We start from the raw sequence: 24,394 nt of genomic DNA, 5'->3' as shown, positions 1-24,394 counted from the left end.
TTATCTGATCCTCACCAGCTGCTTTCCCTCTCTGCATTGCTCCCAGGGCTTTCTTTACTTCCTCCTTCATTACTGGCGGGATGTCCCATTGCTGTGTTCCACTGCCTCTCTCAGTAACATTCTGATAGCAATCGCTACTGTAGAGATTTGTGTAAAATTCTTTCGCTACTTTTAACTATCTTATCCATATTGCTAATGACATTGCCCTCTTTGTCTCTTATCGCATGCATCTCGTTTTTACCTATGCTTAGTTTTCTCTTCGCTGCTTTTAGGCTACCCCCGCTCTTTAGAGCATGCTTGATTTTCTCCATGTTAATCTTCCTGATGTCGGCTAGCTTGCGCTTATTTATTAACTTCGACAGCTCTACTAGTTCTATTCTATCTATGGAGTTAGACGTCCTCATGCTTTGCCGTTTCTTAATCAGATCTTTAGTCACCTGAGACAGCTTCCCGGTATCTTGTCGTACCATCCTACCGCCTACTTCTACGGCGCACTCCGTAATGATATCTGTGAGACGATCGCTCATTGTTTCAGCATTATGGTCGTCATCTTCAGTTAAAGCGGAAAATCTGTTCTGCAGCAAAATCTTGAATGCCTCTACTTTCCCTCTTAATGCTAACTCGTTAATAGACTTCCGCTTCACTAATTTCCTGCGTTCCCTTTTCAAATCTAAGCTAATGCAAGACCTTACCATTCTGTGGTCGCTGGACCCTTCCGAGGACCTCGACATCCTCTATGATGCCAGGCTGAGCGCACAGTATGAAGTCTATTTCATTTTTAGTCTCACCATTGGGGCTCTTCCACGTCCACTTCCTGTTGGCTCTTTTGCGGAAGAAGGTATTCATGATCCATAAATTATTTTTATCTGCGAACTCTTCTAATAACTCTCCCCTGCTATTCCTAGAACCTATGCCATAGTCACCTACTGCCTGGTCTCCAGCTTGCTTCTTGCCTACCTTTGCATTGAAGTTGCCCATCAGTACAGTGTACTGTGATTTTACTTTGATCATCGCCGATTCCACGTCTTCATAGAAGGTTTCAACGATCTGGTCATCATGGCTTGATGTAGGCGCATACGCCTGCACCACCTTCAGCTTATACCTCTTCATAAGCCTAATTACTATAGCTGCCACCCTCTCGTTAATGCTATAAAACTCCTCGATGTTGCCAGCTATATCCTGATTGATGAGGAATCCCACGCCTAGTTCTCGTCTGTCTGCTAATCCACGATAGCACAGTACATGCTCGCCCTTTAGTACTGCATACGCCTCATCTGTCCTCCTAACCTCACTAAGCCCTATGACATCCAAATTAATACTCGCCAATTCTTCCAACAGCACTGCTAAACTAGCCTCACTGGATAAGGTTCTTGCGTGAAACGTTGCCAAGTTCAGTTTCCAATGGCGGCCTGTCAGGAGCCAGGGATTCTTAGCACCCTACGCTGCCCCACAGGTCTGACCGCCGCCCCGGTCAGGTGCTCCGCAGCCACTGGGGACTGAGGGCCGAGGGTTAATTGTGTTGTTCTTGGAAGGTTGCGGGCAAGTACCACATCAGGGTGGCCAGATCCTGCTCTGGTGAGGAAGTGGGTTGTCGGTTCTATTCACCGAGGTCAGGCTGCACCCCAGGCCTGTTCGTACAGATCCATCGACACATGGAGTGTCCTTTTTCTAAACAAAAACTTCGGTGGAGAATTGCAAACACCGGGGACCCAGGGGGGGCCGGCCCTACGCCTTGCTAGGGCTAAGCCTCAGCGCGAGGCCCAGAGACCGAGCGTCACGAAAAACGCAGCCAAAAAAGGCCAGCACCCCAGAAAAGGAAGCCGGCGAGGACCGCGCGCGGGAGGGTGATGAAATGGCCCACCTGAGTCTCCCAGCGCCACAGGCCGGACAAACCGAGTGTTTTCCCGGTGAGGGCAATGGGTGCACCGCAGGGCAATGGGTGCACATTCCCAAGCTGCAGAAACGGTCGAAAAACCGCCGGCCGGCCGCAGGAACCGGCAGCGGTGGCCGCTGGAACAGCTGGGACCGCTGGCCTCAGCTGAAAATAGACGAGACCTAGTCAAATGATGGAGGTGAGGAGACAACAGAACAAGCAGCGTCTTCGTCCTCTTATACCTCAAGGTGTGGTATAACAAAGAATGTACAGAAGCGAAAAAGAAGCAGAATAAAGCCTGGGGAATGTTTCGCCGGTACTCAAGACACGAAAATCTTATTAACTTTAAGAAGGCAAGAGCTAATGCACGGCGTATCGGTCGGAATTCTGAGAAAGCGTTCTGGAAAAACTACATATCATCCATAAACAGTTCAATAACCTCCAAAAAAATATGGGAGGAAGTTTGTAAATTAAACGGCAACTTCTCCCCCTTCACGATTCCTTTTCTTACAGGTCCTAGTACAAAAAAAAAACATAGAAGAACAAGCAGACATCCTAAATGAACATTTCTCAAGTGTTTCAAGTTCTTCAAACTACAAAGAATCATTTTTGAAGTACAAAAACACAGCTGAGAAACAAAAACTTCCAACAAGTGGCTGCACAAATGAACCGTTCAGTAGACTAATCACAGTCCAAGAAATAAACAGTCTTATTTGCCGGCAAACAGACTGCCCCAGCCCCTGATGAAATGCATTATGTAATGCTGAGACATCTTTCCCAGCCTTCTGTAGAAGCACTTTTGAAATTTTTTAACAAAATTTGGACACTAGGAAAAACTCCTGAAGCTTGGAAAAAAGCCATTATAGTCCTATTCCTGAAACCCGGAAAGCAACCAACATCCCTTGGCAGTTATAGACCAATAGCTCTTGCCAGCTGCCTGGCCAATTCTTTTGAAAGTGCTTTGAATGTAAGGCTAGCCTTCGTGCTTGAATCTCATGAACTTCTAGACATTCATCAGTGTGGTTTTAAAAATGCATGTTCGACAACAGACCATTTAGTTCACCTCGAAAATGCTCTCCGAGGTGCTTTCATACATAAACAGCACTGTCTTGCCGTCTTCTTCGATCTCGAAAAGGCGTATGACACAGTTTGGAGTTTCAGGATACTCTGTGACCTAGCAAAACTTGGCATCCTTGGAAGGATGTTGAACTGCCTGAATGACTTCCTATCCAACCGTTGTTCCTTTCATGCACGCCTAGGTTCAACGCTCTCAAAGAACTTCGTTGAAGATAATGGGGTACCTCAGGGGTGTCTTTTAAGTACAACACTTTTTGTCGTGAAAATGAATTCCTTACTTAGCCAAAGTAATCCCAAAATCAATTATGTACTCAGTTTATGTTGATGATCTTCAGATAGCCTGCATGCCAACAAACATGTCAACGTGCGAGAGACAAGTACAATAAACTAGCGACATGGGAAGACAGAAATGGATTTCAGTTCTCTCCTCAGAAAACAGTGGCTGTCAAGTCCCTTCTCAAACGAGGCCCACCCTCCAGCTAAGGGAAACCGAATTACCAGTAAATGAACAACAGAAATTTATAGTATAATTTTTGATAAAAAGCTCATGTTCAGTCCACACATAAACAACCTGAAGAAAGAAGCTTCCTGATCCTGAAATGTCATAAATGTGCATTCGCAGAAACGGTGGGGGTCTGATAGGACATGCCTTTTGCATATTTATCGTGCTCTAGTGCGATCCTGCTTAGATTATGGGTGCATCGTGTATGGATCTGCGAGACCATCATACCTAAAACGACTGGACACCGTACACAACCTTGGTTTACGTCTCTCAACTGGCGCATACAGAATATCCCCCATAAACAGTCTCTATGTCGAAACCAGTGAACCCTCCCTTACAGATAGAAGGATGGCCACTGAGGTTACTCGACCTTCTTTAAAGGTATTAATACTAGCCATTTCTAAAATTTCTTTCCCAGCATTACAGTGTTGTAGCAACTAACTTTTTAGGCTCTTTAAGGGGGGACATGGGTCTTAGAGCATTTTTTTTTATGTACACACCAAATGCAATGAAACGGCACAGACTTATTCAGTTGTTTCTGCTGATTTCAAATATGCAATTTGTTTATTTCTAGGCCAATTAGTTCCTGAGATATTAATATATATCATGCCATTGTCTGTTTAAACAATAGAAAAAAAATGGGCCACCAGAAATTTAATTTTTATATGCGGTAGATACTCCAATGTGTGAAGAATGCAACGCTGGAAGCAGTTTTTAGTTTTTTGTCCGTGTGGACAAATGCGCTTAATAGTTAGTTTTCAAGTGATTTAACCAGACATACAGTGCCAGAAAACACATGAAACACACATGAGAAAAACACTTTCTCAATCCTGAGAAGAAGGCTGAGGTGTCTGTTTCATTGATTGGAAGCCTCGAAACCCTTGCCAGCCAAGGATGGCTGCTGAGGTAACCTGGCCGGCAACACTCTTTTGCTTCACTTTTTTATTTTTTTAAATAAACCACTACCACCACCATTTACCCCACCGTTGTTTTACACTTTTATGAAATCCTGCACAAAAGAATTTTCAATACCCTGTGTTTGGCGCATGGTTGCTATAGATGCTTATGCACCATTAAACCCAGCAGAACAAAACAAAATTGGCAAACTTTTTTTTTTGTAATAGAAAGCATAATAAGAAAGCAGGGGGGAAAGCTCGGGGCTTAGCTGTGCAATGGCAGAATTCTCCATTTTGTTGTGAGGCACGTCGCACAACAGTGCCACAACTGTGCCTCACAGTGTGCTCCGGCCCCCACTTGCGTGTTGCAAACCATACTTAGTGCGATAGTATGTGAACGGAAGTTACTCAGGAGCATTCAAAATGCACGCAAACAAAATAGTGCCATCAAATCTGTTCTCGTGGGGCATCCAATTCTCATTTCACTCTCGCGGTGATGTGAGTGTGTGGAACCAGTTTTTTTTTTTTAATGGTGGGGTTGGTTGGAAGGCGAAGTCAGTTATATAAGTATTTTAGATAGAAAATAATTTTATAGAAAATAGAAGAAGAAAAAAACTCTCCTATGGTTTCCTTGGTTTCTAGGACTGTTGGTCTCTTTCATACATTTACATCCTAACAAGCCCCCTCATTTCCCTACCCTTGTCTGCTCAATTTCTTTGAGAAGTGCAACGTAATGAGGTGCTGTCAGCAGCTGTGCTCATGTGAAATACGTTTTGTATTTACTGGCATGCTGAAACCTCTGTCTGCATTGCCATTATTATAGCTGTATTTTAGGGAAATTGCATCTTTATTTTGTGTGAAGTAGACCTCAGTTCCTACTCTGATATAATTTTCTCTCATGATGGTGCTTCCTAGTAATGAAGCAGAAGCTTGTTAATTTGGCCCCTGTTAATTCGGAAATCTGGATAATTCGACTGCCATTGCAGTCCCAGCCAATGCCCAAGCAAGTTTATGGCATCAGAAACTTTGTATAGTTCGGATGCTATGCATCTTGCACCGGTTAATTTGAACGGCACCCCAAAGGGAGGCCGTATCCAGGTATGACTGGCACGTCGTACTTCAACCTGAATTGCACGCTGCAGAGTCACTTGCACACCTCTGACATGATTCTACATGTTTCTGCTACAAGTGCATGAAATAACTTAAGGCAACATTCCACTGTGACTGCATCACAGTGTTTTTGACCGGAGTCAGAGGGTTATCCTTTTTTTTTTTTCTAGGCACATTGGAGGTAATTCAGGCAGAGTTATTCAGAGCATTTAGACATGAAATATTGGAGTGTTATGCACTTAGCCTTTGAAAATTTTAATCATTTGTCATAAAGGACTGCACTGCACAAGTTTCGTTTGTGAACTGTGTACTTGCAAGGAAACACTAATAAGCTTATAGTGTTTGGAAGCTTGGAAATCAGCTCCGGTATGCCATTTGAAAACTGGAAAGCATGCAATTGCTGACAACACGAGAGCTTAGTGAGCACACTGTGTTTTGTTCTTCTTGTGCGCTAGTGCTGTCTAGTATGTCATTGTTGTAGTAGTGTATTTCGAAAAACTGTTCTTATTTTTTTTTAAACCTTCTATCCCTGTCGTGCAGTCATTTTGAAGGTTTTTCAAAGGATAGTCTTATCGACTCAAAGGTCAGTTGTGTGCTGCTACAAGGCCAGCTCCCATGGCCATAGTCAGTAGTATCTCGAGTTGACGGAGCATTGTGGGATGCTATCAAGATCCCTAGGGCCTCCGAGCGGGGCTGTGTACACTCTCTGACGCATAGTGCACACAGCAATGCGCTGGGGATAAAAATCGTTGCAGTATCTTACCTGAAAACATGAAGCCTTTAAAATATGTGCAACTTGCAGAAAGAAAGACAGGCTGGGCTACAAAACACTGCAGCAAGCATGATACCATTGTTGCGAGCGATACAAAAACAACTAACACCAGCTTCTCCAGAAGCGCATGATTGCTACTACAGCATGTCCAAGACAATGAAGTTAATTTCAAGAGTGGTTAATATAAATGTGTTAGTCAGCCATTGCGTGTTAGAGGTTCACAAAGTGAAGGCATTGTGGTGTGTATGACTGTAAAGTGTGTTGGGGATGTGTACTGATGTTTGACAACGATGACTTACAAAAAAAGTTGCTGACGTCATTCAAGGGTCACATGATAAGTGTCACGTGACGATGACTTGCAAAAAAAAAAGTTTCCCACGTTTCCGCATTTCTCCAATGCTGCAGACTACAGTGCTCTCCAATTTTTTTGTGCATCCGTCCCTGCCGTGCGTTGAGTTCGCATGGAGGGCAGTGTTCGCTGATCAGACTGCAGCTTGTGTGCAGTTGATCATAAACGGGAAAACTCCTGTGGTGCATGCAGGGCATCTCGGATGTGGCGTGGTCAACGGACAGCAGGCTTCTGGTGAGCGCCTCGGACGACAAGACGCTCAAGATCTGGGAAGTCAGTAGTGTAAGTGTGCACTCTGGGTGCCCTCCTTTGTTTTGTACAAGGCAGTGGTGAAGCCGCAGCCGAGTGCAGGCGGGGGTTGTCAAGGCTGCTTTGCGATGGTGAAGAGAATTGTCCGCTAGTCCCCTTCTGGTGCTCATTAATATCCCGTGGAGGCAAAGGTTTCAGATTTTCAGCGTTTTCCTAGGAGCATACCAAGACTGCCAATACTGGACAGAGCTCTCAGGGCCTCAGTTATAGTTCCTTCCTTTCACACTAAATCACTGTGTGAAGAACGAGCGTATTTTGGGCACTTAAAAGTTGTTGTGCTTGCAAAATGAGCAGATGAAGACGCATACAATGGAACTGCAGTCGTGCCTCGTTAATATGGACGACTCGAATTATGGAGTTTTTCTGGGGACCAAACTTTTTCAATGTATTTCCAGGTTGTTGATATGGAAACTTGCTGTCCACACAGTGGAGAGGTGGAAAATGCACAGTGCCCAATAGGGCCAATTTATTTTTGTCTCGGTAATGCGGATGGAGATAAAAACAAAATCCCTACTGCCTTAACGAGGTGTTTTGATTTCTGCATTTTGAACGTAGGATATCAAAGGAATGCAATGAAAAAGCACGAATGGCTGAGTGGTGCCCATTTTCTTGGGTGGTTTCATAGTTTACAGTACAAAGTTTCCCCACGCCTCACTATTTTTCATATTGCATGAATGGCTGTGATGAAAACTCTCTCTCCAGATTATGCCACCTAGAAAGCTGCATTCAGCAGTCGTCGACCGACTGTGTACTGACATACAGTAGCGGTCCGTGAGATGTGAGCAGTCGTAGTAGTAGTTAGGTCATTTAGCCACGAGACGCCTTCATGCATATCATAGACCACTAGGTGCATAAGGTTGCACGACGTTGTGTCAAGCCAAATCGCAATCAGGATAATAGGTCTGTAGCTCCAAAAACATCTCCAAGTTCAACCTCACTGGACACCAGTATGTACAGAAGCAGTTCTTAACCCTTTCGCTGTCACGGACGTACCGGTACGTTTTCACGTTTCCCCCCCACAGTGTCACTGACGTACCGGTACGTTCTCTATCGTGCGTTCGAAATTTCGCGCTTGAGCGCAAAGCTGACGCTCTTGGACTAGCCGCGCCATCTGTTGAATCTTTCTACAAGTTCGTATTTTCGCCCCTTACTGTTTTGGTTCGTGTATTGAAGAGTACGGAGCGACTGCCATCCTACCCCTCTCTCTTTGCTGAGTGGCGCGGTCGCTCCGCGTTCGCCGGATCATGACGCGCGCCCGTGTGGTTATGGGTCCAAGGGTTGTTCTGCCATCTGCCGCTGTTTTGCAGGTTTTTATTTTTCTTCTGTCAGCGTGTGAGCTACGGCGCTTCAAGTTCAAGGGCGCGCGCCGTTGCCACTCCGAGAGTAAAAGAAACCGACACAAGACTCGATCGTTGCTTTCGCTCTCTCGTCGCACCCTCGCTTGCGGCTGGCAGCAGCAAACGTAAAGCTCCTCTAACTTTGTTTTAGCCTTTTTCCATCTCCCTCTCTCAACTTTATTACACAGGGCCCCATTTCTCTCCGTTTTGCGGGCCACTGAAAGCGCACCCCCGCTGCGCGCGGTTACTTTCGGATATGGCTGACCGCGCGTGACCTTCCTCTGCGCATTGAAGCGGTGGCTCTTCCGATTCTGAATACGAGCCGAGCTCGGATTCGGACTCAGACAGCGTCTCATCCGAGGAAGAGGCGAGTTCCGCATCGTCAGATTCTGATGTTGAAACAGCGGGACCATCATCCCGGAAGCGTGCGACATTGGGGGTGCGTCACGGGCAGAAACACCCGACAGCGAAAGGGTTAATCATATCATGTTTTGTTTTTGTTTTTTCCTCGCGATTCTTTATTACGGATGACTCACTTTATGGGCAGTTTTGTTCGGGAACCAAAGTGTCCATATTAACAAGGCATGACTGTATACCATTGCTACTGTAAAACACCAAGGTCTCTATTGTAAAAACGTTTACTGCAGTCATTTCGAGTGCCTGGCTTGATATGTTTCTGTTGGTAGAGAAATATTTTTCTTTTCGTTTTAAGCTTAGTTGTGTGATGTGGAAACATTGATCCCTTTTTAACGTTTTGAATTTGTTTTTGTGTGCTGCCTTGTTTACCTTCAATTTTTAACATATTATGGTCTCCTTAAGCGTATATTGAAGACAGTGTGGAATTCCTGAATGCTATGTGCTTTTGACAGCAGAGCACTGATTGTTGCGGTGCATCCTTCTTATGCAGGGCAAATGCCTCAAGACTCTCAAGGGCCACAGTAACTATGTGTTCTGCTGCAACTTCAACCCGCAGTCAAACCTCATCGTCTCAGGCTCGGTTAGTATCAGTGGCCTAACATCAAGCTTGGGCCGCAGCAGCTCATGAACTTTTGCGTCCACAAAACTGCGTCTGCTTTGTACCACTATAGCAAGAAAGATTGGTTGCAGTGGCTGGATCCATGGAGTATGATAGACAGGAGCGCCGACTCCTCTGATATAAGGGTTTCTCAGTACTTCACTGGAGAAAGTTTGGTGGTACATCCAGTACATGGCACCTGAATTTGGTCTTTGGCTCTGGTAGAATGCACCCGACTTGCCGCAGCATTTGAAAGGTTCTGGATGGCTTCCCTCCTTTCTTCTGCAAGTGTGCGCATGTGTCATGTTTTGTCTGCTTGCTGCAGCTCTGTTATTGCGTCACTTCGTCTTCAGGATCTGCACGCTTCGCAGGCAGACAACGCGTTTCATGTCTGTCCCATCTGTGTGGCCCTGTTGAATCATCTAGACAGGGGCACATAGATGACACGGCATAAAGCAAGGAGCGCTTGCAGCGTCATTTATTGGACATTAATTGTGCAAAGCCCGCTGTAAGGCATATGGTGCAAAAAGGTGGTGTTCTGCTTTGGTCTCCTTTTGCACAGGAAATGTTTATTTTTTCTCTCCATCTTATCCTCTTTGCCTGCTGGTTGCCCCGACAAACAGCACGTTGACAAGGCCTTGCCTTTGAGGAGGGTAGTGAAAGGAGAAAGGCGTGTACAAAGCCATGTTGGGGAACTAAGGGGAGTGATAGGAAAGAGCACAGTGCAACGCTGAGTGTGGGATGTTGGCGTGGCATCATCGTGCCTGTTGACTGCATTGCGGCGCACCCAAGTCGGCGTTCCTCTCTGTCTTACTCTGTGGTTCTTACTCTGTGGTTGAATCCATGTTGGGAGGGACGTGGGCTGGGCAACAAGGCCTTCAGAATGAACTCTTGCAGACTGGTGCAGACTGCCAAATGTGGCTAAAGGCATGCCTGTGGGTACAGCACCAGAGAGGTCTCTATCCTGTGTTCTACAATGTTGAATTTTGGGCCATTGTGAACGAGGGCTTTGTGGAGTACTCCCCAGAAAGCCTCTGTTTTCTTGGTGGTTGCATGTTTGCTTGTGTCACGATGGCCATGCTCAAGCAGGGTGCGCACAGGTCCTTGAAACCCTTGAAAACCCTTGAATTTGAAAATTGCGTTTTCAAGGCCCTTGAAAGTGCTTAATTTTTTTTTAACCCTTGAAAGTCCTTGAAATTTCCTGTGCGAGATGGAAATCGCGATATACACAAAGAAAAATCGGTGCGAAACCCGTGCATAAAGTGGGAAAATGATTATTTTCTCAGCGCATAGTTTTCTACTGACCGTTACACGAAATTTCTTGAAATTTTAACAAATTTGGTGGAGCCCGATAGACAGCTGGCCACATTGAGGTGGCGTGATCGCCCGTTCAAAAGTGAACGGCCGTATCGCCATCGACATCACCGGCCGTTGGTTCGGCGTCTCGTGGTTTTGCGTTGCACGTGCGTACGCTGATGTTTACTCTGTGCAGCCGTGCGTTCAGACAGTTCTCTGCGTGTGACTGCAGCAATCCCGCGATCCCCAGAAATGCCCGGAAAGTGCAAATTTCAGAGCACGTGGCTCAGTAACAGCGCCTACAAGGATTGGGTGGCACCAGATGCTACGAATCCACATCGAGCAAAATGCAAGCCTTGCGGGAAGTGCTTCGACCTGGTTACTATGGGCGAGTCTGCACTGAAAAGCCACATGAAGAGTGCAAAGCACAGTGCCTGTATGAAGAGAGCAGCGGCAGGTTCGGTGTGCGAGTATTTTTCCGCTAGCGCGAGCGCGCGACCCGTAGATACTCCATCGCAGTCGTCTGACGTCAATATCGCGTGCAAGGTAAACGAGCTGGTGACAGATGCGGAAATTTTATGGACGCTGAAGTTAGTCACATCCCACTGCTCCTACAGATCGTCGTCGGAAGTAGGCGAGTTGTTTAAACGCATGTTTCCTGATAGCGAGATCGCTAAAGGCTTCTCATGTGGCGAGAAGAAATGTGCTTACATAACCTGCCACGGCCTCAGACCTTTTTTTCTGTCATCGCTGCAACGAGATATAGAGCGGTGCGAGAACTATGTCGTACTTTTTGATGAGTCTGCTAACGAATGCCTTCAAGAGAAGCAAATGGACGTGCACATAAGATTTTGGGACGCGTCCAGAAAGGTGGTAACGAAGTACTACACATCTGTTTTCATGGGGCACGCAACGGCTGAGGATATTAAAGACCAACTTTTGAGTGCACTAGAACCGTTGCCACTGGCGAAGATTCTTCAAATCTCAATGGACGGACCCAACGTGAACCTGAAGTTTTTCAAGATGCTGCAATCTCACCTGCAGGAGAACTTTCAAGTCCACTGTCTTGACTTGGGTACTTGCAGCCTCCACACTGTGCACAATGCTTACAAGGCAGGCGTCATAGCGAGCAAGTGGGGACTCGACACCCTTTTGTCCAGTCTGAGTGCACTGTTTGAGGATGCCCCTGCAAGGAGGCATGATTTTTCAGCACTCACTGGGAAGGCAGTATTTCCTCTGAAATATGTTGCCCATCGATGGGTTGAGAATGTGGCTGTCATCGAAAGAGCTCTGGAACTCTGGAGTGATGTGAAGAAGTTTGTGGAATCCGCAAGGAAGAAGCAAGTGAGTCTGCCAAAGTGTGTGTCTTTTCAGAACATTGTTGAATTCATTCAGGACACATTAGTAGTGGCAAAGCTGAATTTTGCTCTTAGTGTTGCTGCCACACTGAAGCCATTCCTAATGGAATTCCAAACTGACAAACCGATGTTATTTCTTCTGGCAAGAGACTTGGAGACGATAGTCAGAAAGTTAATGACAAAATTTATCAAGTGTTCTACATTGTCTTCAGCAACGGGGATCACTGGCATGCTGCAAATTGATATAGAGGACCCAAAGAATCATACACCACTGGAAAAAGTGGATGTTGGTCACACAGTCGAACAAATCCTGAAGAAGAGCAATGCAAGTGCAAAGGATATATTTCAGTTCAAGATGGAATGTAAGCAGTTCCTAGTAGCAGTGACGAAGAAGGTCCTTGAGAAGAGCCCCTTGAGGTTCCCAGTGGTTAGAGGCCTTTCCTCGCTTGACCCTCGACAAATGTGCTGCAGGCCTAATGAGTGCCTAACAGGCCTCAAGAAAGTGTTGGAAGCACTCATTGCGGCAGGGAGGCTGACAGATCAGCATCGAGACTCTGTACTTGCAGAGTACACGGAGCTGTTGCAAGAAAAACATCAACTGCGACTTTTCGAGAAAGCCACCAGTCTGGACACCTTTTTTAGTGAACTTCTGCAGTTCAATGCTTCTTATGCAGAGCTGTGGAAAGTTGTAAAATCTTTGCTTGTGCTAAGCCATGGTCAGGCAACTGTTGAGAGAGGCTTTAGCATAAACCGACAGATCTCTGTAGAGAACTTGAAAGGCCTCTCTTACATCTCGCAACGAATTGTGTGCGATGCAGTGGAAAAAGCAGGTGGTATCTTTAACATTGTCATCACAAAAGATTTGAGGAAGGCGGTATCAGCTGCAAGGCATCATTATAGTGCTTACTTGGAAGCCCAGAAAAGGCTGGAACAAGAACGTGTCAAGCAGTCAAAAAAGCGCTGTGCTGAGGACCAGCTTGACAGCCTCAATAAAAAAAGGAAGATACTGGAAGCAGCTATTAGCGATCTGACTGCATCAGCAGACGACTATGCTGAAAAGGCGGAAGCAGCCAATGACCTCACTTACATAATCAAATCAAATTCTATGAGAAAAGCAGCAAAGGCTAAGGCTGAGCAATTGTTAAACCTGAACAAAGAGATTGAGGCAAAGCTTCAGGAGGTCTCTTGAACTTTCCTTGGTGTGTCTTGACAGATATGTTATTTTACATTGAGTGCAATAAAGATATTTATTTTTTGAAAATACTTTTGTGTTTCGAAACTACGAAATACAGCCTCGTAGCAAGTCCTTGAAAACCTCCTAGAAGGGCCTTGAAAGTCCTTGAATATCCTTGAATTTTTTTCTGTATAGCTTGTACGAACCCTGTCAAGCAACTGGATGAGCATGGCCGCCGTGCTCAGACGAATGGGGTCTTGGCTAATCTCCAGGTGCAGCAGCTTGTAGCTGTTCACAGTGTTAAGAGGACACGTGCAAAGAAGTTTGGGAAGCATTTGGTTCCCTGGGTTAAGGTTGGAGTTGAAGTGTGTTGTACAGGAACACAAACACATGAAATGCTATTGTGTTCAGTTACTAGAAAAAGAAAACGCATTGCAGTTGAGTTCTAGCAAGCAGTGTTTCCACTGCATAAGTAAGTCATTAAAGGGCAAGACCAGTCCTGGAAATGCTTCTTTTACTACTTGCACTCACGGAATAGCAGCAGAGGGAACTTTCCTTCATGACACTGCATGCTGTTATACCAGTTGTTTGAGCAACGGCGAATCAGAATTTTTAAAAAGAGGCTTTTTGAGACATTAAAAAGGCTTCAGTGATGTTGTGGTATCAGTATTGGTGGACATCAAAAAGCGGGTGGGTCATGTTAACTAGTAAGCTAGTTAACTAATTTCTAATAGCTCACTTTTTAACTGTTACAGTTAGGGGCTTAGTTGCAGTTGGAAGTTTTTAGAGGGCCGTTAGTAACAGCCGTATCAATTTTTAGAATTTCGAAAAGGTGATTACCTTGGGTGCCACGGCACAACAAATTTTTGCCGTCACGTGTCCTTTTTGAAAAGCGCGCCACGAGGCGACACCAATCACTGCATGTCACTCACGGCACTTGTGTCACGTGACCTTATCTTTTTGGTGGTTTGGAGCAGCAAGTGTGGCAAGCATCACAGGGCGGGTGAGACAGAGAAGGTGATGTGACGTACGCCATAGAGTGACATATGGGGATGGAGGTCGCTTCGCGCCACGGCTTTTTCGAGAAGGGCGTACAGCAGGTGAAATTTGTCCAGCCACAGCACTGAGGGAAACTGCGTCTTGGAAATTACAAAAAGGTGACATGGCTATCACTAACGGCTGGCTACAAATCTCCAAATGCTATCAAGCACCTAACCGTAATAGTTTTAAAGTTAGCTATTCGAAATTGGTTAACCAGTCTACTAGTTAGCATGATTCACCTGTTTTCTGCTGTCCACCAACACTGGTATTAAAATGTTGCAGAAGCTGTCTCGGATATCTCCAAAGCCTGTTATTAAAAATCATGGTTCACCTTTGCTGAACCAGCAGGTATGTCTGACAGGAATGAAAGTTGATGTGTGCAGAGTGTGGTTGTTGCTGATGCTCCTGTGCACAATTACAGCTGCATTAAAGGAGTATAAGTACCTAATTTTTGGGCCATGTTTTCTCTGTAATGATGCGGAAGACACTACTATGCATGAATCACAATGTGGTATTCACCTACGACCGCTAAATAATTTATAATCGAATTTTTCTGTCGTGCTGTTACAGTTTCGGCTTCAACAGCCGAACGATAGCTGTGACATCAAACTGTGGTTATGTGTCAAGTGACGCATGGAAAAAAGTCTATATAATCGCTGCTTCATCGTTTTAACTCACTACAGTGCTGAAGCCAGCCTTCCTCACGAGCTGGAGTGGCAATGAATGTAGCAACAGCGATTACGTTGCAGTTGTGTCATGCCTCACGTGACCTGTAACCGCACTTTGATGTCAGAGTCATCGGTCGGCTGTTGAGACTGAAACTGAAACAGCACAAGAAAGAAATTTGATTACAAATTATTGAGCAGTCGTAGGAGAATACCATGCGGTAATTGGTGTATAATAATGCATTACGCATCATTACAAACAAGAAAACGTGCACCCAAAACTCTGGTGTCTATACTCTTTGAAAGCTTTGGAAGCAGACCTTTATGTTATCGGGTGTCTATACTGCTTTGGAAGCAGACCCTTATGTTAGCCTTGTAGTTGGATGGCATAAGCATGTGCAAATATTTGATCATTTCTAATATTCAGTCGAATAATGTTTGATTCGACCCGAATGTTTGGTACTCGAGATCTCGAAGTATTTGTCTTGAGCGAATAATGTTTCTGGAACTCTTGCTGCGCGTGGTTTCGGTTCAGCATACCTCCCCTCCTCTGGGATGGCACCATGGCACGCGGGCAACCAAAGCCTTGACTCCACGCCACATGACTGTGTTCTCATGAGTATTCTGGAGCCGGGCTATGCATGCTCGCGGCAACACGCGAGCAGGCTGAAGCGTGGCATCCAGACCTGTACCTGCTAAGTGTCTACGGTACGGCAGCATGCATCAGTAGAGGCATTTAGCATGGCGCGATCCAGTGTGCGTGTGCTGATTGGTTCCGATGGGGGGGCAGGTGTGCAAACAGCTGGCCGGCGCTTCGCGCCTTGTGGTGTCCATAGAGCAATCTGCGCCTGTGCATTTGCAGTGGCACCCCACAGAAGCAGATTGCACTATGCTAAATCTCTCTAATCGGAGGACGCGTGGCTGGTCATGAGTGGTCATGAGTGCGAGTGAGTGGAGATGAGTGTCAGTAGACATGAGTGGTGAGTGGACATGAGTGATGAGTGGATGTGAGTCGACGTGAGTGGTGGGTGGACGCGACAGAGAAGTTTGCCACTTGTGTTTCGCGCCGATGGTATCTGCTTAGCTATTTGACAGCTGAGCCAAGCAAATATTCACTGCCAAGCGTGCTCGAGACAGCATAAGACATCATACCGGTGTCTTTGGATGCCCAAAGCAGAGGATTAGACTGGCGTGAGAATAGCAATCTTTCGTTGCTGTTTGCCTTACTAGTTCACCGCTGGCATGGGCCCAAGAAATTCGCTGGTGCAATGAGCTGCTACGGGTTGTGCCAGATCTTTTGATGGAATTTCACATTGCCACTGCTAGAAAGGTAGAGCTCTCGTGCCATGACTACTACACGGGTCGAGCTCATCTGCGCAGAGTTCCGATACTTGCTGCTGAAACCATGACTGCCTGCTTCTCAGCAATAACTAGTGTAAGGTTTGATCTTGAGCACTGCAGTGGACGTGTAGGTTTTTTCTGTGCCCGGGTGTATGCATTGTAGAGCTCTGCTCTGGTCGTATTAATTTTGTTATTGGATCGGATCCGGGACCGGTAAAGCCTTCAATTGCTTACATGGAGAACCTGATCTACTTGACCCGGCTCTTGAACTGCACAAGCGTGGCCGAAGCCCGGAAACGATGCGAAAACCAAGCGCACTTTTAGTGACACCAGAGGTTCTTGTTTCTATCATATAGTTCAAGGAGCCCTCCGTCGCAAATCAGGCATGTGATTTTTATTTCTTGCATGCATAATCAGAAATGGTGATGCCGTGGTGCTGAGGAGATAGCTGAAGTGGTAATATTTGATATTATAATCTGCTCCAGAAATGCTTGTTTTGTGTCGATGGTGACGAAACGTTGCGGCGATATTCGGCAGTGGGTATGAGGTGGCCACCAAATTGGCCTCGCCCTTTCTGATTGGTTGGACGTACAGTTCGAATCAGGAAAGGGATCTAAAATATACTGTCTGTCAGTATTGTCACATTTTCGGTAGAAAAAAGACTAGAAAAGAAAAGCAGTACTAGCGAATGAAAGCTAATAAGAATCAAGCTGGTGAGACATTTTTTGTTTCGCCTAAAAGTATCCCGCAATTGAGCGCTGCTGTTCAAACTGCCGATACTGAGAAGGCAGCGAAGGAAAACCATCCAACGGACCCCATAGCCAAAAATGTGAAGAAAAGAGAGCAGGAGGGTGGGGGCGGCGGTAGAAAGGAGTTGCAGGAGGGGGACAGACACAGGGGAACTTTTCATAAATAGGTCGAAGGGTACTGGCATTTGGATACTAAACTACTCATACAACAGGAAAGAGCTGAGGATTAAGCTCCCCCACGCTCTTCTCCAGAGCACGAAAAAGTCTTTTTTTAGGGTCATGAAAAGGCTCCCGTCTGCATCATGTACGCAGAATGCAGCTGCCCTGCCAAGTCAACAAATGCATAAATGCTTTCGCTGCATGTGGGCAAGGCTTGTTTCTTATTTGTGGGGCCCAATATTCGCCACTGGGCAAGTGAAATGGGCGTGTGAAATGAGATTCTGTTTTATCTTGGAGTTTTCACTATTGTAAATGGAATAAGTTCTGTTTGCGTGCTTCGATTTCAGCAATTCTACCCCATGATAGCATGAGGAATCCTTAGAACCAGGTGGTATATGATTTCCCTTAAAAACTTCTGGATAGGGTTTTTTCTCAGCAACATCCGTTTCAGAAGGGCGTGCACTGAAAAATGGCTCTCAAGTTAGCTGCATATGTATTCTTCCGTGAATGGCGTTTCCTCGACCACCAACGCAGCGGACTACAGGAGAATAACTAGGTGCAGTGTTAGCGCACTGCCTATGCCTATGCAGGTGGGCTCCGCACGCACGAGGACGTCACGCTGATTTCTTAAGCCTCCCTCAGACTGGGATTATGTGCATCGCAGACAACATGCTGCAATGCAGGCTTCTCCACATACTGGTCATGCATACCTGCTCTGGCTAGATGAAGCCAGCCCTACTCTTAATTATGCCGCAAAGTAAGCCCAAGAGGCTGTTGTAAAGGGATTGATAATGGTCACTCCCCTTTGGATCCTTTTTCCACATGGAAAGTCTGTATTTGGGGCACATTCCAGCTATTTTCCGTTGCGCGAGGAACTTGCTCGAAGTTTTCAAAGACGCTTTCGATTTCCCACACCGCAAAAAGTATTCAAAGTCACCACTTGCCTCCAAGGTGTTCATGCATACTCATGCCACGTCATAGTCATGGCAAACTGTGCAAGGATGTGTCTGAGCATCTTAGCTGACGCGAAACAGGCACTTATCGTCTTGGTGGCAAGCGCGGAAGCACATGTGCGTAACATTGGTTCGGACCATTCTAGATGCGTGATAAGTGACCACTTCCTTCGAGCATAGAAACTATGAAAATTGGCCAGAGACAGACAGAGCACCGGGTGGCTCACCACCACATCTGTGCGACCCAGGCTATGCTAGGGGTGAGCGAACATTAATGTAGTGAGTGGTCATGAGCATAAGTGAATGGATGAGTGTGCGTGAGTGGGTGAGAGTGTGTGACGTAAGTGCGAGTGGATGAGTGTGAATGTGTGAGTGAGTGGTTGAGAGTGTGGGACGTGAGTGCGAGTGGACATGAGTGTGAATGTGAGTGAGTGGTAGTGAGTGTGAGTGGTTGTGAGTGCGAGTGGGGATGAGAGTGAGTGGTTGCGAGTGTGAGTGGACATGAGTGTCAGTGAGTGGTTGTGAGTAGTGGACGTGAGTGTGAGTGAGTGGCTGTGAGTTGGAGTGGACATGAGTGTGAATGTGAGTGAGTGGTAGTGAGTGCGAGTGGCAAGGAGTGAGCGTGATTGAGCTACCCCTCATGGCACCGAGGTATGCTTGAAAGTGGGGTACAGATAAAAGTGTAAAGGGGGGACATTTGAGGGCGTACCTGTTCACTGGCAAATGACAGGCATGCGTTGAACAAGGTTGCCTGACCTGCTTCACCAGCGTGCCGCAGCAAATGTAAACTAACAATCCTGAATGAATTGGTGAGACTCATACTTTTTGTTCTCTTCTCACAGAGGTTGCCTTCTCTGCAGCTCATTCTCTCTGGTTTTGTGGGCCTCTACAACGTCCCCCTAGGTGGCGGTACTTGTCCACTTGGTAGACGGCTGTCAAAATGCGTCGGCTGTCTCGTATACAGACCTGCAAAAAAACGTGTTTGCGAATGAAGTTTTTTTTTTTTTAATATGGATGCAAATTTAGAACTTATAGATTGTTTTAGCACAGAGAAGGCGGTCATCATTTGGGGACATGCTGGTGACCATTTGCCTCGGCAATACAGTGTTGGCATTGACTCACTCAGGTCCAGTTTTTCTTTTTTGTTTTATTTTTTAGGGGGAGGGGGAAGAAATGGTGCAGTATCTGTCTCGCATATCTCGGTGGACACCCGAACCGCGCCGTAAGGGAAGCGAGGAAGGTGGGAGTGAAAGAAGAAAGGAAGAAAGAGGTGCCGTAGTCTAGGTGTCCAGAATAATTTTGACCATCTGGGGGTCTTTAACTTGCACTGACATCGCACAGCACATGGGCGCCTTTTGCATTTCGCCTCCATCGAAACGCTGCCGTCGCGATTGGAACCCGGGTACTCCGCCTCAGTAACTGATCGCCCTAACCACTGAACCACCGCAGTGGGTAAATTTTTTTTTGCAGCCTTTCATTGAAATCATTATTTGGGAATCCTTCAGTGTTAGTTGACTTGAGCATAAGCGGCACTTTGACTAGTTTCTTGAAGGTTTTGTTTTAGCAGCAATAGTAAGCATTACAGCGTAACGCAAGAGAACACATGCTCCAAAAGATGGTCTTAAGCATTGCTCTAACAAATGTGAGACTAATGCAGTTGTAAGGAGTAAGTTTCCCCAATTCTTCGCAACTGTTTGCATAGCAGAAAAGAAACCATGAACGTGAAGTGTGGTGGGCTTCCTTCCCATTCTCACAAGTGCAGTTTGGCTGGCCACTCTCCAGGGCCTCACCTCTTGCTTTTCTCCGCTGTGCAGTTTGACGAGAGTGTGCGAATCTGGGACGTCAAGACGGGCAAGTGCCTCAAGACGCTGCCTGCCCACTCGGACCCTGTGTCTGCTGTGAGTAGCCTCCTGTGTCGGTTTCTGTGCTTTTTTGAAAAGCGGAGCCTTCCAGTCTTCGGCAGCCTTTTCTTGCTCTGCATACCTGTAGCTTTGCCTCTGGAATAATTGCACGACTAGCAGCACCACCAGGATCAGCATGTGCTGAAAAAACATTGGACGGAAAAAATGGTGTGGACACAGTAAAAGTTTTGAGGGCAAACATTCAAGTACACTGGGGTCACATTGAGAATTGGGCACATTTCGGCTTTTCAGGCAGGGCTCATTCTAGCCAACTGCCTTTGAGCTGTCCATGAGATGGCTTAACTTTATGGCTGCATGAGAGCAGCATGGTCTGGTTCAATGTTTGCTTGGACATTTTCAGTGCATTTGTTGAAGCTGACTTGCATTGAAGCTTTGGCCACATTCAGTGTGTACTGCTGTCATTAGGTTTGATAAAGTGCTGATTTGCTTTTAATACAAAAGCACTGTATAGCTCATCGGCAATGAAACCTGGCATCATGGACCACAAAAGTGGTTATAAAAAATCCCAAATGATGTCTCCTTGGTATTAACGGAAAATGAAAATTCCTCCGAAGGTGCAGGGATTGAGCCCAGGACTTTTAGGTTGCGAGCAAGCACACAACCCATAGGCCATGCATCTTTTTTTTTTTTCAAACATGGTGTTTATTACGTTGATGCAATGCTCTGTGTTCAACTGCATTGCTTGGCGTAACTAAGGCAAGCCTAGTGTATGCGTTGCCTTACGACTGTGTGCTAATGAGTAGGGGTTTCATTAGAAAGGGTGGAAAAAATAAAGGGGAAATAATCAGCAACTCGAGCGCCAAATTGAAACATACACACTAGAACTGCAAGAAAAACAATGGAGCCAAATTTGTGATAATATGAATGGGAAGATGGGATGCAAAAAGATATGGCTCGTGCTCCTCCACCTGTTCGACTCAACACACACAAAATCCACACAACGCGACCAACTCACAAGACTAATTCACCAGTGTCAGGGTGCAGATGCAGAGCTACTCGCCGAACTGCAAAAACGCTACCTGAACACGTCGCATACAGACCAGCTACCCGCATACGAGGGCCTCCCCAGTGAGACTAGATGCAGACATAGTAGATGCCGAGCTCTGGTTTGCTCTGGGTCAGCTCCGTACCACCTCCGCGGCGGAACTGGATGGAGTGTCGAACAAGACGCTCAGAAACCTAGACACCAAGTCTGTTGCAGCTCTGACAGACCTAATGAACACCTACTGGAGGGAAGGCGAGATCTCCCAGGAATAGAGGCATGCACGGGTGACCTTCATCCCCAAACTGGGAAAGAAACTCTCGATCGAGAATCTGCGGCCCATCTCCCTCAGGTCTTGCATCGGAAAACACATGCAGCATGTCATCCTTAACTGGTTGCAAAATTATGCGGAAGACTGCGACCTACTTCCTCCCACAATGATTAGCTTTAGGGCTAGCTTGTCCACACAGGACGTGATGCTCCAGCTTAAGAAGGACGTGCTGGACCCTCCACGCGGAGCCGAGATGAAGGCAGTGCTCGGGCTAGACCTGAACAAGGCCTTCAGCAACGTCTCGCATGAGGCCATCCTCACTAGCCTCTTTAAAATAGACCCGGGAGAACGGACATTCAATTACTTCCGATCATTCCTATCCGAGCGGACTGCAGAGCTTGCATTAGGTGGCCTCAAATCGGAGCCCATTCCTCTGGGAAGCCGAGGCACGCCACAAGGCTCGGTGCTCTCGCCTTTCCTCTTTAACCTCGCACTCATTACACTACCCCCCAAACTCGCCACCTTGCCGGGGCTGCAGCACACCTTATATGCGGACGGCATCACCCTGTGGGTAATCACTGGGAATGACGGCCAAATAGAGGATACCCTGCAGCAGGCAGTTGACATAATTGAAACTTACGCGTCGAGAGCGGGCCTTGAATGCTCGCACTCGAAATCGGAACTGCTGGTTCTTAGGGCCAAGCCACGCGGTAGAAACACAAACCTGGCCCCGCAGACCTCTCTGAATGTGTATGTGCAAGGACTCCCGGTCAAGGAGGTCCAAACCATACGCATACTGGGCCTGTACATACAGAACAATTGCAAAAACACCGAAACAATCAACAGACTCACGGCCACGGTCAATCAGACTGTGCGGCTAATCAAACGGATCTTCAGCAAAAGACGAGGCATGAAAGAGAAAGATCTATGTCGACTTGTGCAGGCTTTCGTGCTGAGCAGGATCGTCTACTCTCTCCCTTACCTGCAACTGCAGCTTGCGGAAAGGAACAAGGTTGAAGCTACAATCTGGCAGGCCTACAAGGCGGCCCTTGGGCTCCTGCACTGTACGTCCACGGAAAGGTTGCTGGCCCTTGGGGTTCACACCACACTCTTGGAGCTGTGTGAGGCGCACCTCGTTTCCCAGCTCGGGCGACTCACTCATACGAGTGCGGGAAGGGCCATCCTATACAGACTAAAGATGTGCGAACAGCTCCCAGAGAGGGACACGAAAACACAGTTATCCACGCACTTCAGGAAAGATCTTTTGAATAAACCCTTACCCAAGAACATGCACCCCACGCACCACGAAGGCCGATGCACAGTGAGGGCTCACGCCCTACGCACCAAATACGGCCAACACGACAACGTGGCATACGTGGACGCAGCGGAATACTGGCAAACCCCGAGAAAAGCGTTTGCACTGGTCGCAGTGAACGGGCCGCCAACGGGGCGTTGGCGGCCGCGTCGATAGAAAGCACCACCTCTGAGATGGCAGAGGTAGAGGCAATAGCATTAGCTATAATAGTGAACATGCGTGCTGATATTATATTCAGCGACTCCAAAACAGCCATTCGCAATTTCGCGGGGGGCCGTATCACATCTACCTCACCCCGCATCCTTCAAAACACCCCTCTTCCAATTAGAGAAGTTGAGTTGATCTGGGTCCCGACCCACTCGTCTAATCCGAGGAACGAGGCAGCTCATGCGCAAGCCTGAGGTTTCGTTGACCGGGCAGTGAGCGCGCCCTCTGACCCGAATTTCACGAGGGATGGGTTGACCTCATTTCATGACATCTCCCATCACTTTAGGCTGGAGAGGCGCGCATATCCCCCTCCCCACAAATCGTTAACAAAAGTGCAGGAAGTTACCTGGCGCAGACTGCAAACACGCTCCCTTCTGAATCCGGCAGTGCTTGCCCTCATGTACCCTGGCCAGTACGACCCAAACTGCCATATATGTGGTGAAAGGGCCACATACGACCACAATTTGTGGAACTGCGCAAATGATCCGCCTCGGACGGAGTTGATACAGCTCCCTTCTCCCGTGTGGTGTGAGGCTGTGCTGGTCAGCTCAGACCCCAAGATTCAAGTGCGGGCAATCGAGCCGGCCAATGAGGTTGCCGCCAGGGCTAGCGGCCACCTGTGAGGGGAAAAGTCCCCCAAGCAGATTCGAGCGTCCTCCGAGTTGTGGCCCCGGAGGATCCAGAAAACTGTCCCAGACCGAGCACGTCTGTAGAAGGAACAAAAATGGTTCTAATGAAAATCAACCAGTCACTGCTGGGTAGAGAACCAAGCGGCCGAGGGTCGAGGAGTGGTTCTGGCGGGGGAATCCGCTGTCCGTTGCCAGAAAGGTGGCGGGGCGGGGTGGGGCCACGCACCACCGCAGGCCTGTTCTCTTAGCGGCCGGAAATCGGGCGCGGAGCACTTGCAGCAGTGGCCTCGATGACGCACCAAAGGGAGGAGACGGCCGCCCAGGTCCGGACACCCTGGCACGGCCAGGGAGGCACCTTCTCACAGCAGCAGGTCCCAACCACGGGATGGCAGGCACGAACCGACAGTAGGGCCGGCAGGATCTCCGGGCGGGCAGCACCTGCCTGTGCCCGGCACGGCGCCCACTCTCAGTAAGAGGCAGGCGGGAGTCTGGAGACAGCAGGCCCCTGGTTGCGCTGAACCGGGTGAAGACGGCTTCCCCAGGCCTAGTCACCCGGGTTCCGAAAAGCCGTTTAGCCATGACCTCGCCTGTTTGTTGTCTGAGCTCGTCTCCTCTCGCCGTTCGCGCCACGCCCCGTGTCTCTCCTTTTTTTATTCTCTTTCCCGAGCGAGCGTCAGGCCACTGCTAGTGCTGCAGGGCGCTGGTGGCATCACAAATGTGCCTCCCTTCGAGAAGTTTTTATTTAAAAAAAAAAACAAACTTTTGCACAAAGCACTGTTCGGCGCACTGAACCTCACCACACTGAACACTTTCACACGCACACCACCGTTCACTGGCTGTCGACAGTGTTTCCCGCACACAAAACATAACTGCACAGACACCACCAATGGAAGTTCACACACAAAGATTGGTAACCGGACCAGTCAAACGAACGTTACGGCGACAGAGTTCTCACAGGGTCAGGACCGGCTTAAATAATTGGCACCAACATTATCACAGCCTTTGATATGTTCAACCCGGAAAGAATAATCCTGTAACACCAGACTCCATCGGAGCACGCGGCTATTTAATTGCTTCGCCTGCGTCAAGAAC

General features: G+C 47.4%; 2 protein-coding genes across 3 annotated transcripts in view; both read left to right on the top strand.

Moving 5' to 3' along the window:
* wds (WD repeat-containing protein wds) overlaps nucleotides 1-24,394 on the top strand; it is a 97,814-nt gene that overhangs the window by 46,679 nt on the left and 26,741 nt on the right. For both annotated transcript variants that reach the window (XM_089583916.1, XM_089583917.1), the window contains exons 5-7: nucleotides 6,772-6,861; nucleotides 9,133-9,222; nucleotides 19,791-19,874. In XM_089583916.1, the coding sequence (XP_089440042.1) occupies nucleotides 6,772-6,861; nucleotides 9,133-9,222; nucleotides 19,791-19,874 (264 nt within the window). The remainder of the gene's footprint in view (nucleotides 1-6,771; nucleotides 6,862-9,132; nucleotides 9,223-19,790; nucleotides 19,875-24,394) is intronic.
* On the top strand, nucleotides 9,233-13,778 carry LOC149355590 (uncharacterized). The gene has a single exon (XM_089583914.1). The coding sequence runs from the start codon at nucleotides 10,789-10,791 to the stop codon at nucleotides 13,081-13,083; it is 2,295 nt and encodes a 764-aa protein (XP_089440040.1). The 5' UTR covers nucleotides 9,233-10,788; the 3' UTR covers nucleotides 13,084-13,778.

This window comes from Amblyomma mixtum, chromosome 3, assembly GCF_055824585.1.
Source record: "Amblyomma mixtum isolate Tamu chromosome 3, ASM5582458v1, whole genome shotgun sequence".
Classification (NCBI taxonomy): Eukaryota; Metazoa; Arthropoda; class Arachnida; order Ixodida; family Ixodidae; genus Amblyomma; species Amblyomma mixtum.
This window is presented reverse-complemented; position numbering and strand designations above follow the sequence as displayed.

Excerpts from the sequence above, each read along its gene's own strand:
- LOC149355590 (XM_089583914.1), top strand. The coding sequence starts at position 10,789 with ATGCCCGGAAAGTGCAAATTTCAGAGCACGTGGCTCAGTAACAGCGCC.